The 12,793-nt window shown below is 39.8% G+C and overlaps 1 protein-coding gene across 2 annotated transcripts in view; it reads left to right on the forward strand.

Moving 5' to 3' along the window:
• The window catches only part of MAN2A1 (mannosidase alpha class 2A member 1), a 213,293-nt gene that overhangs the window by 100,802 nt on the left and 99,698 nt on the right, over positions 1-12,793 (forward strand). For both annotated transcript variants that reach the window (XM_045020807.1, XM_045020808.1), the window contains exon 10: positions 8,972-9,157. In XM_045020807.1, coding sequence (XP_044876742.1) covers positions 8,972-9,157 — 186 coding nt within the window. The remainder of the gene's footprint in view (positions 1-8,971; positions 9,158-12,793) is intronic.

The raw sequence follows: 12,793 nt of genomic DNA on the forward strand, positions 1-12,793 counted from the left end.
TCGGTTATCTTCACCTTCATTTTCCTGTTTGTTCATAATCTGGCAAAGAAAAACAAGCTTTCCTGCTTTTTTCAAGTCCCAAACAATTTCTCAATTTGGAATGAATTAGACCAAAGGGAAGAAAAAATTCTTTCTACACTGTCAGAAGAAGCTACTGCTGTTAAAAGTGAGATTATCACTTCAACAGTCTCTGAATCCAAGTGCTTAAGTGACTTCCTCCAGTTCACTGGTGTGACTTTCTTTAAAGCATCATCAGCAAACATACATTTCTTGAATGGTTCACCTTTAGCTCTGAAGTTTATCATAGTTAACATTATGGAGGGATGATTGCTGGATGTCCATGTCATAGCCAACTCCTTCTTCAGCCGTTAAGGTTTGACCCTGATACCAAATATTGAAAATATTTGCAAAAAAATGAGTTGGAGATAGTGCTTGTCCCATTTGTTTTTTTAATGCTTGTAATTTAACTCTGTCATTGCATATTTCTCTTTTTAAGATCTCACTCAGTTCCTTCCAAATTTCAACAGTGTTAGCAATAAAACAGCTATTTCCCTGCATTTTGTTCAAGGCTACAGAAATAGGCTTCAGGGTATTCAGTACGTGTTCAACATTTCTCTTAAACCCAATTAGAATTTATAATCCCTATTCCATGATGAGATATCTTTGAGCTATAATGTATCTTAATTAAAACTATCTTTAGATAGATGTTTTTCCTCAAAAAGCATTTTTTAAATTAAATTAAATTTAATTTAAATTAAAAAAATCTGATTTTTTTTTTAATTAAAAAAAAATTGTTGATTTTTATCCACTCTGATTCAGGGGCAATTCAGTCTGAGTTTATAATAAAAGTGCTTGCTATTTACTGTAGCCTGGTGCATTCCAAAGCACAATTTTATCTATATCTATATCTATATATCTATATAATTAAATTGCTTTTCAGAAACATTTTTAAGATATAGGGATAAGTCAGCCTTGCAACAATGGCTTAATGATATCAAGGGTTATAGACTGAGAGGCAGGGAAATCTGTCACTCATTTGCATATGCCCGAGAACCTTGTGCTTTTGGTAATGGGGGACTACATAGAATATACATGTATTGCCTGTTAAATCCCATTAGTTTGGTTCTTTTAACAGACAGTCCTTTGATAGTTGACTGGTGCTTCTGTTTTGCCAGCACTACTTTGGAGAGAGTAGCAAGGGGTGGGAATGAGAGAAAGAGGGGTGATAGATTGTAGTCTCTTCTATGCAGAGCCATAGAGTGCAGTTAGGGGGGAGAAGGGCTGATGAGCCTCCATCATTTGAGAGAGCACATCTCTCCATTGAAAGTATAGAGCAGTGCTGTGATTTGTTTGGTCATGTGATCTTAATCCTGCCCCTTGTACGCCCATCCTGTGCAATGAATAAATCAGGATTTATGTGCGGGTGGGGTGGGGGGAAGAATGTGATCATAGTTAGACTATATTATAATGAATATGCACAATGGGCCATGTTAAGGTTTTGTGAACAACTGTAATCTGGCATTTCCTAGCTTTTGAGTCCTTGACTTGCAGCCTAAATAGTATTTTTAACTTTTCTGTATGCAACTTCCTAGTTTTTTTAAAAGGAAAAGGTAAAAACAAATTATATGCAACTAAAAACTGTCCATCATTTGAACTGTGAATGTATATTATTGTAGCACAGACCATTATCACTTGAGCTACAGGACTAATAATTTCTGGCAGCGGAAAGCTGGGATCCCCAAAGGGAGGATGAATGGTTGGGTCTAGGTGCTGAGTCTTGGGAGGGCAGTGTGTTACAGGCCATGTGCTGTCTCAGAGTAGGGAGAAGCCCAGATACTCCCACTTCCTCCTTCCTATAGTTCCAAGGCATTCCAGTACAATGGTGGTGGTTCCTGCTTCTTTGGCAGCAGGATTATCATAGGAAGGGACCTCAGGAGGTCATCTAGTCCCCCCTCTGCTCAAAACAGGACCAATCCCCAAATGGTCCCTCAAAGATTGAGCTCACAACCCTGGGTTTAGCTGGCCAATGCTCAAACCACTGAGCTAGCCCTCCCCTATCTGGCTTTAAAATATTGTATTATTTTGCCATGCTGCCAAAACTTTGTTGAGGAAAGAAAGTGAGAGAAGGGAAATAGTGATTTTTAAATAACGTGTATCTCAATTCAGTCCAGGGTTTCCTCACCCTGGATTTTTTCTGCAAACTGTCCTCATGAACACCAATGGCAAGTTCAACACCAAGTTCTTTATTTACAATGTGCTTTCTAAATGTTTGTTCCCCACAGCATAAGGTTTTCCCCGAAGTCTTCACTCCCCCCATGCTTTAGTATTAGGTAATCTCACCTCTCTGAGACCCTGGGCTTCTCTGGCCCTTCCTGCCTCCCTTAACTGTTTCCAGATGATGAGCTGAATCACCTATTTAATTAATTAATCACTTAGTACTTAAAATTATTACCTTGTCCATTTACTGCTTGTGGGGATGCTTCCAAAGTGCACAGAATGAGTCAGCCTTAGGCTATTCACGCTCTGCCACACTCTGCATAAGCTGAACAGAATTTCATGGGACAGAGAAGACACTTTTGTAGCCGAAGGCTATTCTCCCTGCTAAATATCAAAGGTCTGCTGCAAACAACAGAGGTGTGAAATTCTCAAACAGAAGGTTGCAAGAATACTTTATGATGCAAAGTGTTGGGCAACCTAAATCCTAGCAGCTCTTCCTAAAATAAATATTTAATTATGAAGTTGGGTCATCCTATTGAACAGTTTACTCTGAAGATACTGGTGTATCAGGAAAAGACACAGGGTAAAACTTTAAGGGTTTGAAGTAGTCACCTTCCCCTTTAAGATGGAAGAGCCCATCTCCCCAGGAAAAAGCCTTTGTACAATTGATGATGGTAGATTGAACTGTTGACAGTGGCATGATTAGCAGTAGTAAGAACTTGAAAGACAGTGCAGGTATAGCTCCGCTGTACTCAGGAGCTTTACATTTAACTGAAAAATAATCAGAGGAATAGTTTTGTGTTACTAGAGGCTGGAAAACAAGACCAAGGTAGCTACAATACTCTGGCTCATTGCAAGTAAACAACTTGCACAGGCTAAAACTTATAACAAAAATTTGCAATATTGTTAAATGAGTTAAACTTTAAAAGAAAAGAAACAAAGTAGTGTGGTAGTTATTAGAATAGCAGAGTAAATATGAATTTGTCCAGCACTCATTAGAAAATTTCAGAAGTCAAATGGGGAGCCTTGAGAGAATTTTACATTCATTTTTTGACTTGTACATTATTGAAATTAAAATGAATTTCATTGTTCTGGCTGTTCACTTAATTTTAAAATTTTTTACAGCTAATTATTTTTATTTTTCAAAAAGTTGCTGAATTTACTATGCAAAATATTTCTATTTCAAAAGACATGTAGGGTAGAGTTGTTAGTTGTCATGGATCATTAGAGCAGTTGCACAGTGTTAGTTAAATCTAATCTGTCAAATGAGATTAGCAAAGGTGCACTATATAGTCTACTTTCCGTGCTATAACTTCATGCCAAACATTACTGTCTTGAGACAGGTTGTATCAATGAGGGATCAAAAGAGATCAGTAAATTACAAAGTGGCTCATTTCAAAGTTGTTGCCCAATGTTCAATGGCTTTTGGGATTTCTCAAGTCCTATTCTTAGGGCTTGGCTACACTGGAGAGTTGCAGTGCTGGTGGTGGGTTTACAGTGCTGCAACTTACTCACTGTCCACACTTGCAAGGCACATACAGCGCTGCATCTCCCTGGCTGCAGCGCTGGCTGTACTCCTGCTCTGCCTCGGGTATAACTATTGCAGCGCTGGTGATGCAGCGCTGCTCCTCCAGTGTGGCCACCAAAAGCGCTGTAATTGGCCTCCAGAATTTTCCCATAATGCTTTTAAGTAAAGAACTCTCTTTGTTTTGTTATGATGCCTCTCTTTGTTTTGTTGTGAACTCCGGGCTACCGGAGCTGCTTATCTAAAAAACAAACACAGCTACTGTTTGCTGTGAATGAGGCAGGCAGGGGGATGAATGTCCACAGCCTAGTGTTTGCTTGAGGAGAGAAACAGCATGGCGGGGGGTTGGGGGAAGGGTCTGCCGGAGCAGCTGCTTATCTGGTCTGGAGGCTATTTGCATTTAAGAGTGAATGAGTGGTCCGGGAAGTGGTCAGAATTTGCAAGGCAGGGAGCTGACACAGTGTCAGCTCCAAAAATCCCCTCTCTCTCTCTCTCTCCCCCACGTTCCCTGTCACACTCCACCCCACCCCCCTCTTTTGAAAAGCACGTTGCAGCCACTTGAACGCTGGGATAGCTGCCCATAATGCACCACTCCCAACACCGCTGCAAATGTGGCCACACTGCAGCGCTGGTAGCTGTCAGTGTGGCCACACTCCAGCACTTTCCCTACACAGCTGTACAAAGACCGCTGTAACTCCCAGTGCTGCACACCTGCAAGTGTAGCCAAGCCCTTAACTAATTTTATAAAAGTGCTTGGGGATAAATTATGGATTGATTATTTATAGTTCTCCGGTGAAATACACAAGGCAAGGAGTTTTATTTTGGTTAGATATGATTTGTCTTTCTACGACATTAATTATTTCTTTATGTTTAAGATCCCTCGTGTAGGATATTTTTCTCACTACTGGAGTTTTCATTGCTGGTAGGGGATATGCTATCTTGATCCTTGCTTCTGTAAAGAGACATTCTGCTAGCTTTCCTTAGACTGAGATTAAGTTAGAGAGAAGAAAATTGCTGTCCTGAAGTTTTAAATTTCTCAGAAATATGTAGTTTTTCATACGTTTAGTTCATTTATCCTTAGGGATTTGATCCACTTTAAAATTTAGAGAAGGGTTGAGGTTTAAAAGGAAATCATGGTTTAAGAGATTGTAATATTACAGATACACCCTTCTGAGATGCACATCAGTCACCTATTTTTTTGGTGTGGAAAGCAAAAGCCTTAAACTGCTCTAAGAGATTAATTAATTAACTTAATGTGATACTTCAGAAGCAGTGTGAACTAAGAATGTGGATCTATTATAGTACCTTGAGTGGATTTAAGAATAAGGGCCCACTGAATATATGAACTGGGGTGGCCCATTAGTTGGGAAAAGCATGGAGTGTAGGGACAAGCTATTGTGACTGAAAATGCTGGTGGTCATGGGGAAAGAAGGCGCTCACAATTCAGGATGGAGGAAGAAGAATCCCTTCTTCAATGTCACACAGGGACTCATTAACCTTGCTAGATCACTTGACTCCTATGCTCATTGCCCTCCCCCCAGTCAAAAATAAACAGAGATACAATGTGGGTGAGGTAACATTGGTTACTGGACCAACTTCTGTTACTTCACCCACCTTGTCTCTCTAATATCCTGGGACCAAGGTTGCTACAAGACTGCAAACAAAAACCTAAAAAGCAAACCACTGCAACACGACAAACACACCAAACCAGGCGGGATTGAGCAACCCACAACAGAGGAACTTAACACACCCATCGCTTTACCAGAAGAATATGTGTGTGTTTGTGTGTGTGTGTGTGTGTGTATTGTTGTAAATTGAGAGGAGTTTTTGTATAATAGTATGGGCTGCTCATAAGATATTTTAATATGTAGTCCATAGAATAGTTTGGGTTAATAAATAAGTAGAAGTTAGGTTTTGGGTCTAAGTTAGCCTAAGGGCAGAGAAGTATGAGAAATTGAAGCTGCTATTGTGAGAAGTCCAAAATAAATAGGAGACAGAGTGTTATGAGAAAGTAAGAGTTAGCAAGGACATGACCCCGGGTTATGTTACCATTATGTTTTGGTTATAATCGGTTGAACAAAGTTTTTAATGAGTGTTTTTGAGAATTGTGAATGTTTTATTAAAATGCTGTCTAGAGTGTGGGAAGGACATTGATGCAGATATTAATTTAAATAATATGTAATGTAAATAGCCAATAAGAAGGTGGCAGAAATACAATTATGATTAAGGCAAATTTAATGTTAATTATTAGTATAACAGAGTATAGAAGGAGTAGTTTAGCTAAATTCAGGGATAGCTCCAATTAACATCAAAAGTGTACTGTTAGGTTCCAGGATTTTAAGGCTGTACTTCACACTATTGTTCGTGGATTGATATCCCACTGACACACCATTTCATCTTTGAGTGTGAGTATAATAGTAGCATTTGTGTAAGCAGTAATTGCATGCCTGTTTGCTTAACTAATCATTTTTCTTTTTTAATAAAGTTTGACTGGATCATTCAAAGTGTTGGCCAGTGCTCTTCTATTAAATACATTTTCTATAATCAACCTAGAGGCTCAAACCTGAAAATTTAGTTGGATTTTATAGCATCCTTATCTTTAACAGCTTGATATTAGTTGGGAGCATTTCAACATAAAGGTTACAAATAGAAAATCAAATATGCTTTGTGCTTTTTACTGTATGTTGTGGCAATAACTTTATTAAACTTAAGAAATTAATTTCCATACTTTTCTCTCCTTTTTCCTGTTTTATGACTTTTGTTCCAGCCTATTTTGGCGTTCCTATTCCATCTTTCATCTTTATCAGTATTTACCTTCATGCTGATTTATTTTCTTCTTTTCCCTTTTTTGTATTTTCTTCTGTTTTATAAAACCTATATCTCTGCTGTTTCTTGTTTTTTCCCCACATATACTTCAGTGTAGCAGAGAGAAACTGAAGAGAGTTAGGCAATTCGTACTTGCCTTCTTTGGTGGCCACAGGGCTTGTCTTCATTGCATTATTAGCCTGAGTTAGTATCCTTTAGGTACTCCACTCAAGCTAGTGTAGCTCAAGGGAGAGTGGGCACACTGCAAAGGTTATCTCATGCATTTCTCTTAGTTCTTAGTGTTGCAGTATTGAGCCACTCCTTCCAAACTCTTGCAGTTTATTTTGGTAAACTGTTTTTGTCTGTTCTGGTCACATGGGTGGAACAGCAGCTTACTACAATATTCCACTTCAACTTGTGTTTGTTATCTGCATTCTGGTGGAAAGCCATGGATCCTGCCCTGAATGATGAAGTATGATCCATTGCTTTTCTCTGCTCATCTCCTAGCCCCCCCTGCCCAGCTTGCTGAGGTGGCTGTTGTGAGGCTAGAAGCACAGGTGGCTCAATCTGTTATTTTCCATGCGGCTCCCCGGCCCTCCTTTCCAGCTTGGAGGGGCAGGGATGCCTGGTGGGCTCTGTATCAGCATTTGTGCACAAGAAAGCTGCCTCTGAAAGTGCATTTATTTTGATGGTGATACTGGAAAAAGAATGTGTTAAATATCCTTTCCTCTGTAGGGCAGTCTCAGCACTCTCAGAAACATTTGCTGCTGCCTCACCTCACATTGGTGTTGGGGTCTTGATATCTCCTGTCAGGGTCATAGCAGATGTACATAGCCACCATATACTTATCCCCTCTCCAGCATCCTCTCTCTGTTGCTGTTCCTGCTTCAGCTTGTCCCTTTCAAGGTGGTCATACCGTCTCAGAGGTGGTCATACCGTCTGCCAGTCACCATACATTTTCATCAGAAGGACATCCCGGTGCCCTCTTCTCTCTTCTCCTCTGGTTCTGGGTCTTAGTGTTGACTGTCAATGGCCTTTTGAGTGGGTGACCTTGTGTGCAGCGGTGTGTTTTACAATAAATCTCAGTTACTGTGTTTAAATCCCCCGCCCCCCTTGGAATCTATCTTGGATCCCATGTGGATGCCAGGGAGGGGACCAATAGTGGAGACGAAGGGTGATGGCGTAATGCCGGTTCCCATGTCCAGCAGGAAATTTTGAAACAGCAAACATCATTACCGAAATCCTACCCTCTGGGTGCCAAAAGAAGTGGGGAGGGGAGATGGCTCACACTCACAAGGGAGCATACAAACAGCATAAATGGGGAGGGGGTGGAAATGTCTTTCCCATGCCCAGCAATGACTGTAGATGTGGCAGTAGCTGAAACCTGTCTTCAGGATGCTAGAAGGGAGTGGAGAATAGTGTTTTCCATGCCCTGAAGGGACGATACAAAGTGACATTTTTAAAGCCTGTATAGATTGGTTCTACAGAGGCACTGATGAGCTCCTTATGTCATGTCTCCCCTAATCATAACCATCATGAATCAAGTCTTTACATGGCTGAGGTGATGCTGTTTCAGCTGCTACTTCCTTCTTTTCTCATTCCTCCTTGGACTCCTGGGTGTGGTCCAAGTGGCTGCTGCCCCCTATGGAGAGCATCTGCTCTGTTCCACTTGAGGACACTGTGGTTGTGGATGGCACTCTGGGTCATTCTCAATGTCCTGTGTGGTTGGTGCCCACAAAGTTTCCCCAAGTGCCCCTGAGCTGTCCAGAGTGTATATGGGCTTTGTACTCAGGGTACAGGAGAGCACCCAGTTCTCGACCTCATGGCTCAGAGGGGTGAAAACATTATCTACTTTGTCTAAGGTACAGGGTCTTGAGGTATTTGATCTTATCTGGTACTGGTGGTCAGTCGGTGGATTCCTTCCTCAGACAGTTTGGATATGTCGTTATAATCTTTTACTTTGACTTATGGTAATTAGGAAAAAATAAGTTTGGGTTCTCAATGACCAAACTAAGACCCAAACCGATGTCTTACAAAATTAAATAAGACTTCATGAATACTGCATGCAATATATACGTTATGTACCTTTTGAGAGGAATAATTCTGTTGGTTAAACAAGTTGTGTGTTCTTGAAAGTTTAATTTTCCTTCTGAGACAGAAGCTATCCTAAATGCATCCATCTAAGGGTTGAACACTGATTATTACAAATTTGTGCAAATGAACTTTTTGTTGCTTTATTTGTAAATAGTGAATTATATTGTAATTGACAAAATTTAACTTTTAGTTTAAAGAACCTAGAGGACCACTTTTTGGAGAAGCTCTGAAAGCACTGTAGTTGAGCTCTTAAAGTGTGTTTGTCTTTGTGTGTGCATGTTTGTGTGTAAACAAGTAGCTACATTATTTTTTTTTCTTTGATTTTTCCAGAGCTGCTGAGATCCTTTATTCTTTGGCACTAGTAGAGTCTAAAAAATCTGAGAAGATGAATGCATTTCCTTCAGTGGACCATTACAAATTGCTGACGGAGGCTAGGAGGAATGTAGGACTCTTTCAGCACCATGATGCCATCACAGGAACAGCTAAAGATTGGGTAGTTGTGGATTATGGAACTAGGTAATGTACTCGTTAAATTAAATTTAAATATTTATCTTTATTTTCTCCTGTGTTTTTGTTATGAATATACTGTATTTTTAATATAGCTACCAAAATATATACCATTGAGAAAATACTACTACTACTACTATTATATATATTTTACATATTCTCTTCTATCTCAGCATATCTGTATGAAGTAGGGAATTATTTCCCCAATTTTGTAAAGTCAGAAATTGAGGCATATAGAGGCTACAGTGTGCACGGGGGTTGCAAAGGAAGGTTGAAGATAAAGTCTGCAGCCAGTACCTTAACCACAGGGCTATCATTCAAAGCAAAACTAGGTACTGTTGCATTAAATCTCTGCCACTGTTAAGCACTGATCAAGAAACATATGTTGATTAGGTATTACATGATTATCTTAATCTTTCCCACTATACAATTTCCTGTCTTCAATGTGGGATATCATTTTCTTGTTGTTATGCTTATTAGCTCATTTGTAGATTGATTCTTTGTCAAGTTTGAGAGGTGAATTGCTTTATCTATATTTTGATAGAATAATTTGTAATATTCTCCTAAGTAGTTACAAAGTAGAGATATTGCTTTTAAAACACCCACACCCACACACCTATAGCTATATGAATGAATGATTCATTTAGAACATTTTTATGTATAGAAAATATGAAAAGTAGGTGCTGGTGAACTTGCTGAATGATATCTTATTGATAGAGAGAGAGTACTATATTAAATAAGCCAATGTTTGAAATAGTGCCCTTAAAACACTCTCTTCTATTTCTGACTATTACATTCAGAGAGTATATTTAAAAAAAACATCCCCCAAACTCTCCTATTTGCACTCCACCTTTATCTGTGCCATAGAAGGTAGGGAAAGCCGAATCAGTCCCAAGTTACCATTAATTCTCCAAAGCATGGAATGTGAAAGAGTTCAGTATTCTATAAATTATTCACTTCCTTTTATCTCTGTTTATTATATAAGGAAAATGAGGCACCCTTCTAAAAGAGCACTTAAATTCAAACTCTTGGTGTTATCGGTATCACTTGATTTGCTATAGAATCATAGAATATCAGGGTTGGAAGGGACCTCAGGAGGTCATCTAGTCCGACCCCTTGCTCAAAGCAGAACCAATCCCCAAGGCAGATTTTTGCCCCAGATCCCTAAATGGCCCCCTCAAGGATTGAACTCTTAACCCTGGGTTTAGCAGGCCAATGCTCAAACCACTGAGCTATCCCTTCCTTATGGATGCCTATAAATTAATTCTTCACTGATTGTCAAAGGGACTATGGGCATTCTGATTAGAATGTCACTTGTTCTTTTAGGCTAAAACTAGATACTGGCATTTCTTGTAATTGCATTAAAGTCAGTGGGAACTGCTGGGTGTTCAGCACTCATGTAAATCAGGTCAGTTCTTTAGATGCCTTAATGAAGATTTAGAAATTTAACTTGAGGTACCTATGCCTGAAAATCTTGGCTTCATGTATTTCTCGCATATGTAGGTCTACTAGAAAAAGGCAAAGCAAAAAAGTCGGATCAACAAGCTTGGATAATCTTGGCCCATCAGTTATGGGGTTACTCTGAGACAGACTAAAATAAATGGTTATTGCCCTAGTACTGAAAAATGAAATCAAATGAAATCAAAAGAAATCAAAATGAAATCCCATGAGATGACGAAAAGATAAACACAGTAGAAATCTCAAATAAAAAAGAAAATCTAATAAGGCTAGAAAGAGAGATTCTGCTGCCAGTATGTAATTGATTGAGGAACAGGGAGGGCTCTGACTCTTACCCTTCTGATACAAAGAATAAACCCAAGCAAGACTGTTTCCTCCAGAACATAATTAAAAGGGGACCTCAACACTTCAGTGGGATAACCAGACCATTGCTCCTTGTTCTGTCATCTGATACCACTGAGAACAGTCTAGAACCCTCCTCTTTGGAACCCTCTTTCAGGTAGCTGAAAGCAGCTATTAAATGCCTCCTCATTTTTCTCTTCTGCAGACTAAATAATCCCAATTCCCTCAGCCTCTCCTCATAAGTTATGTGCTCCAGCCCCCTAATCATTTTTGTTGCCCTCCACTGGACTCTTTCCAATTTTTCCACATCCTTCTTGTAGTGTGGGGCCCAAAACTGAACACAGTACTCCAGATGAGGCCTCACCAATGCCGAATAGAGGGGAATGATCACGTCCCTCGATCTGCTGGCAATCCTCCCACTTATACAGTCCAAAATGCTGTTAGCCATCTTGGCAACAAGGGCACACGGTTGACTCATATGCACCTTCTCGTCCACTGTAACCCGTAGGTTCTTTTCTGCAGAACTGTGTTATTGTGTTCTTTTCTGGAGAACTGTTATTTCTGCAGAAGTGTTATTGACTTGTCTGTGGATCTTGGTGATAGTGCTAGATCTTAAAACCATTCTGCTGGTGCAGAATGCAGCAGCTCAGTTACTGAGCAGGGCATCTCTCTGTGAGCACAACACATGCTCTTGGATATGCATTGGCTCTCAATTGGACTTTAAGGTATTGGTAAAATGGGGATCGTAATACTTCCCTGCATCGGGGGTGTTGAGGATAAATACATTAAAGATTTGAGATACACTGATATTATGGTAATGAGAGCCACAAGAGCAACTGTGACTGCCACCTGCTAAACATAATGCAAGATCACGAGGTACTGAAAATTGGATACCCAGACTAAACAATTAATAGTCACATCAAAATATTCAAGAGTCTAAGTGCCTTGGGAGCCTTAGAAGAGGATGACTGAGTAGTTGTTAGATAAGGGCAAACCGTCACTTCTATCAAAAAAAATTAAAAGAGAAAATTGAGGCTTATGTTTTCTTCCCAAAGCCGTACCATGACAACAGAGAAGCAGTATTGCATATACTCAGTGTCAAGAGAGCTTTGTCATTATATTTGGATAGAATGAAAGACTCCAGGAATCTCCTAAAACAGTGGTTTTCAACCTTTTTTCATTTGAGGACCCCTACAAAATTTAGAATGGAGATGTTAGACCCCTTTGAAAATCTTAGACATAGTCTGCAGACTCCCAGTGATCCGCAATCCCCAGGTTGAAAACCACTCTAAACTATTCCTCTCAATTGCAGAGAGAGCCAAGGGATCCACAATATCAGATCAGAGACTCTCCAGGTGGATATCCAACTATATTAACTACTGCTCTCATGCCCACAATCTTCAATCCCCATCTGGAGTCTGAACTCATTTCATGAGATCTGTTTCCACTTCTGTAGCCTTGATCAGAAATGTTCCCATTACAGAATATGCAGGGCAGAAACTTGGGCATCTGCCCATACGTTTTCAAAACATTATGCAATTATCCATGCTCATCATCCCATGCTATATTTGGCTCCACAGTATTAGCATCAGTTATAGATTCGAATCCGAAGCCCCATTCCTCCATCAGCGGTACTGCTGTGGAGTCACCTACAGTGGAGCACCCATTGGGAAGGTGAACCTGGGAAAACCAACAGTAAGCTTATCTGGGTAGCGTCATTCACAATATTGCTGATTACGTGTTTGATATGAAGCCCAGAATAGGTAACACAAGTGTTTTATTTAAAAAACTTTATGCAATATGGAAGTCCAGTGTGATTAGCAAAAACATTACACTGACTGCTTA

The sequence above is a fragment of the Mauremys mutica genome, chromosome 6 (assembly GCF_020497125.1).
Source record: "Mauremys mutica isolate MM-2020 ecotype Southern chromosome 6, ASM2049712v1, whole genome shotgun sequence".
NCBI lineage: Eukaryota > Metazoa > Chordata > Testudines > Geoemydidae > Mauremys > Mauremys mutica.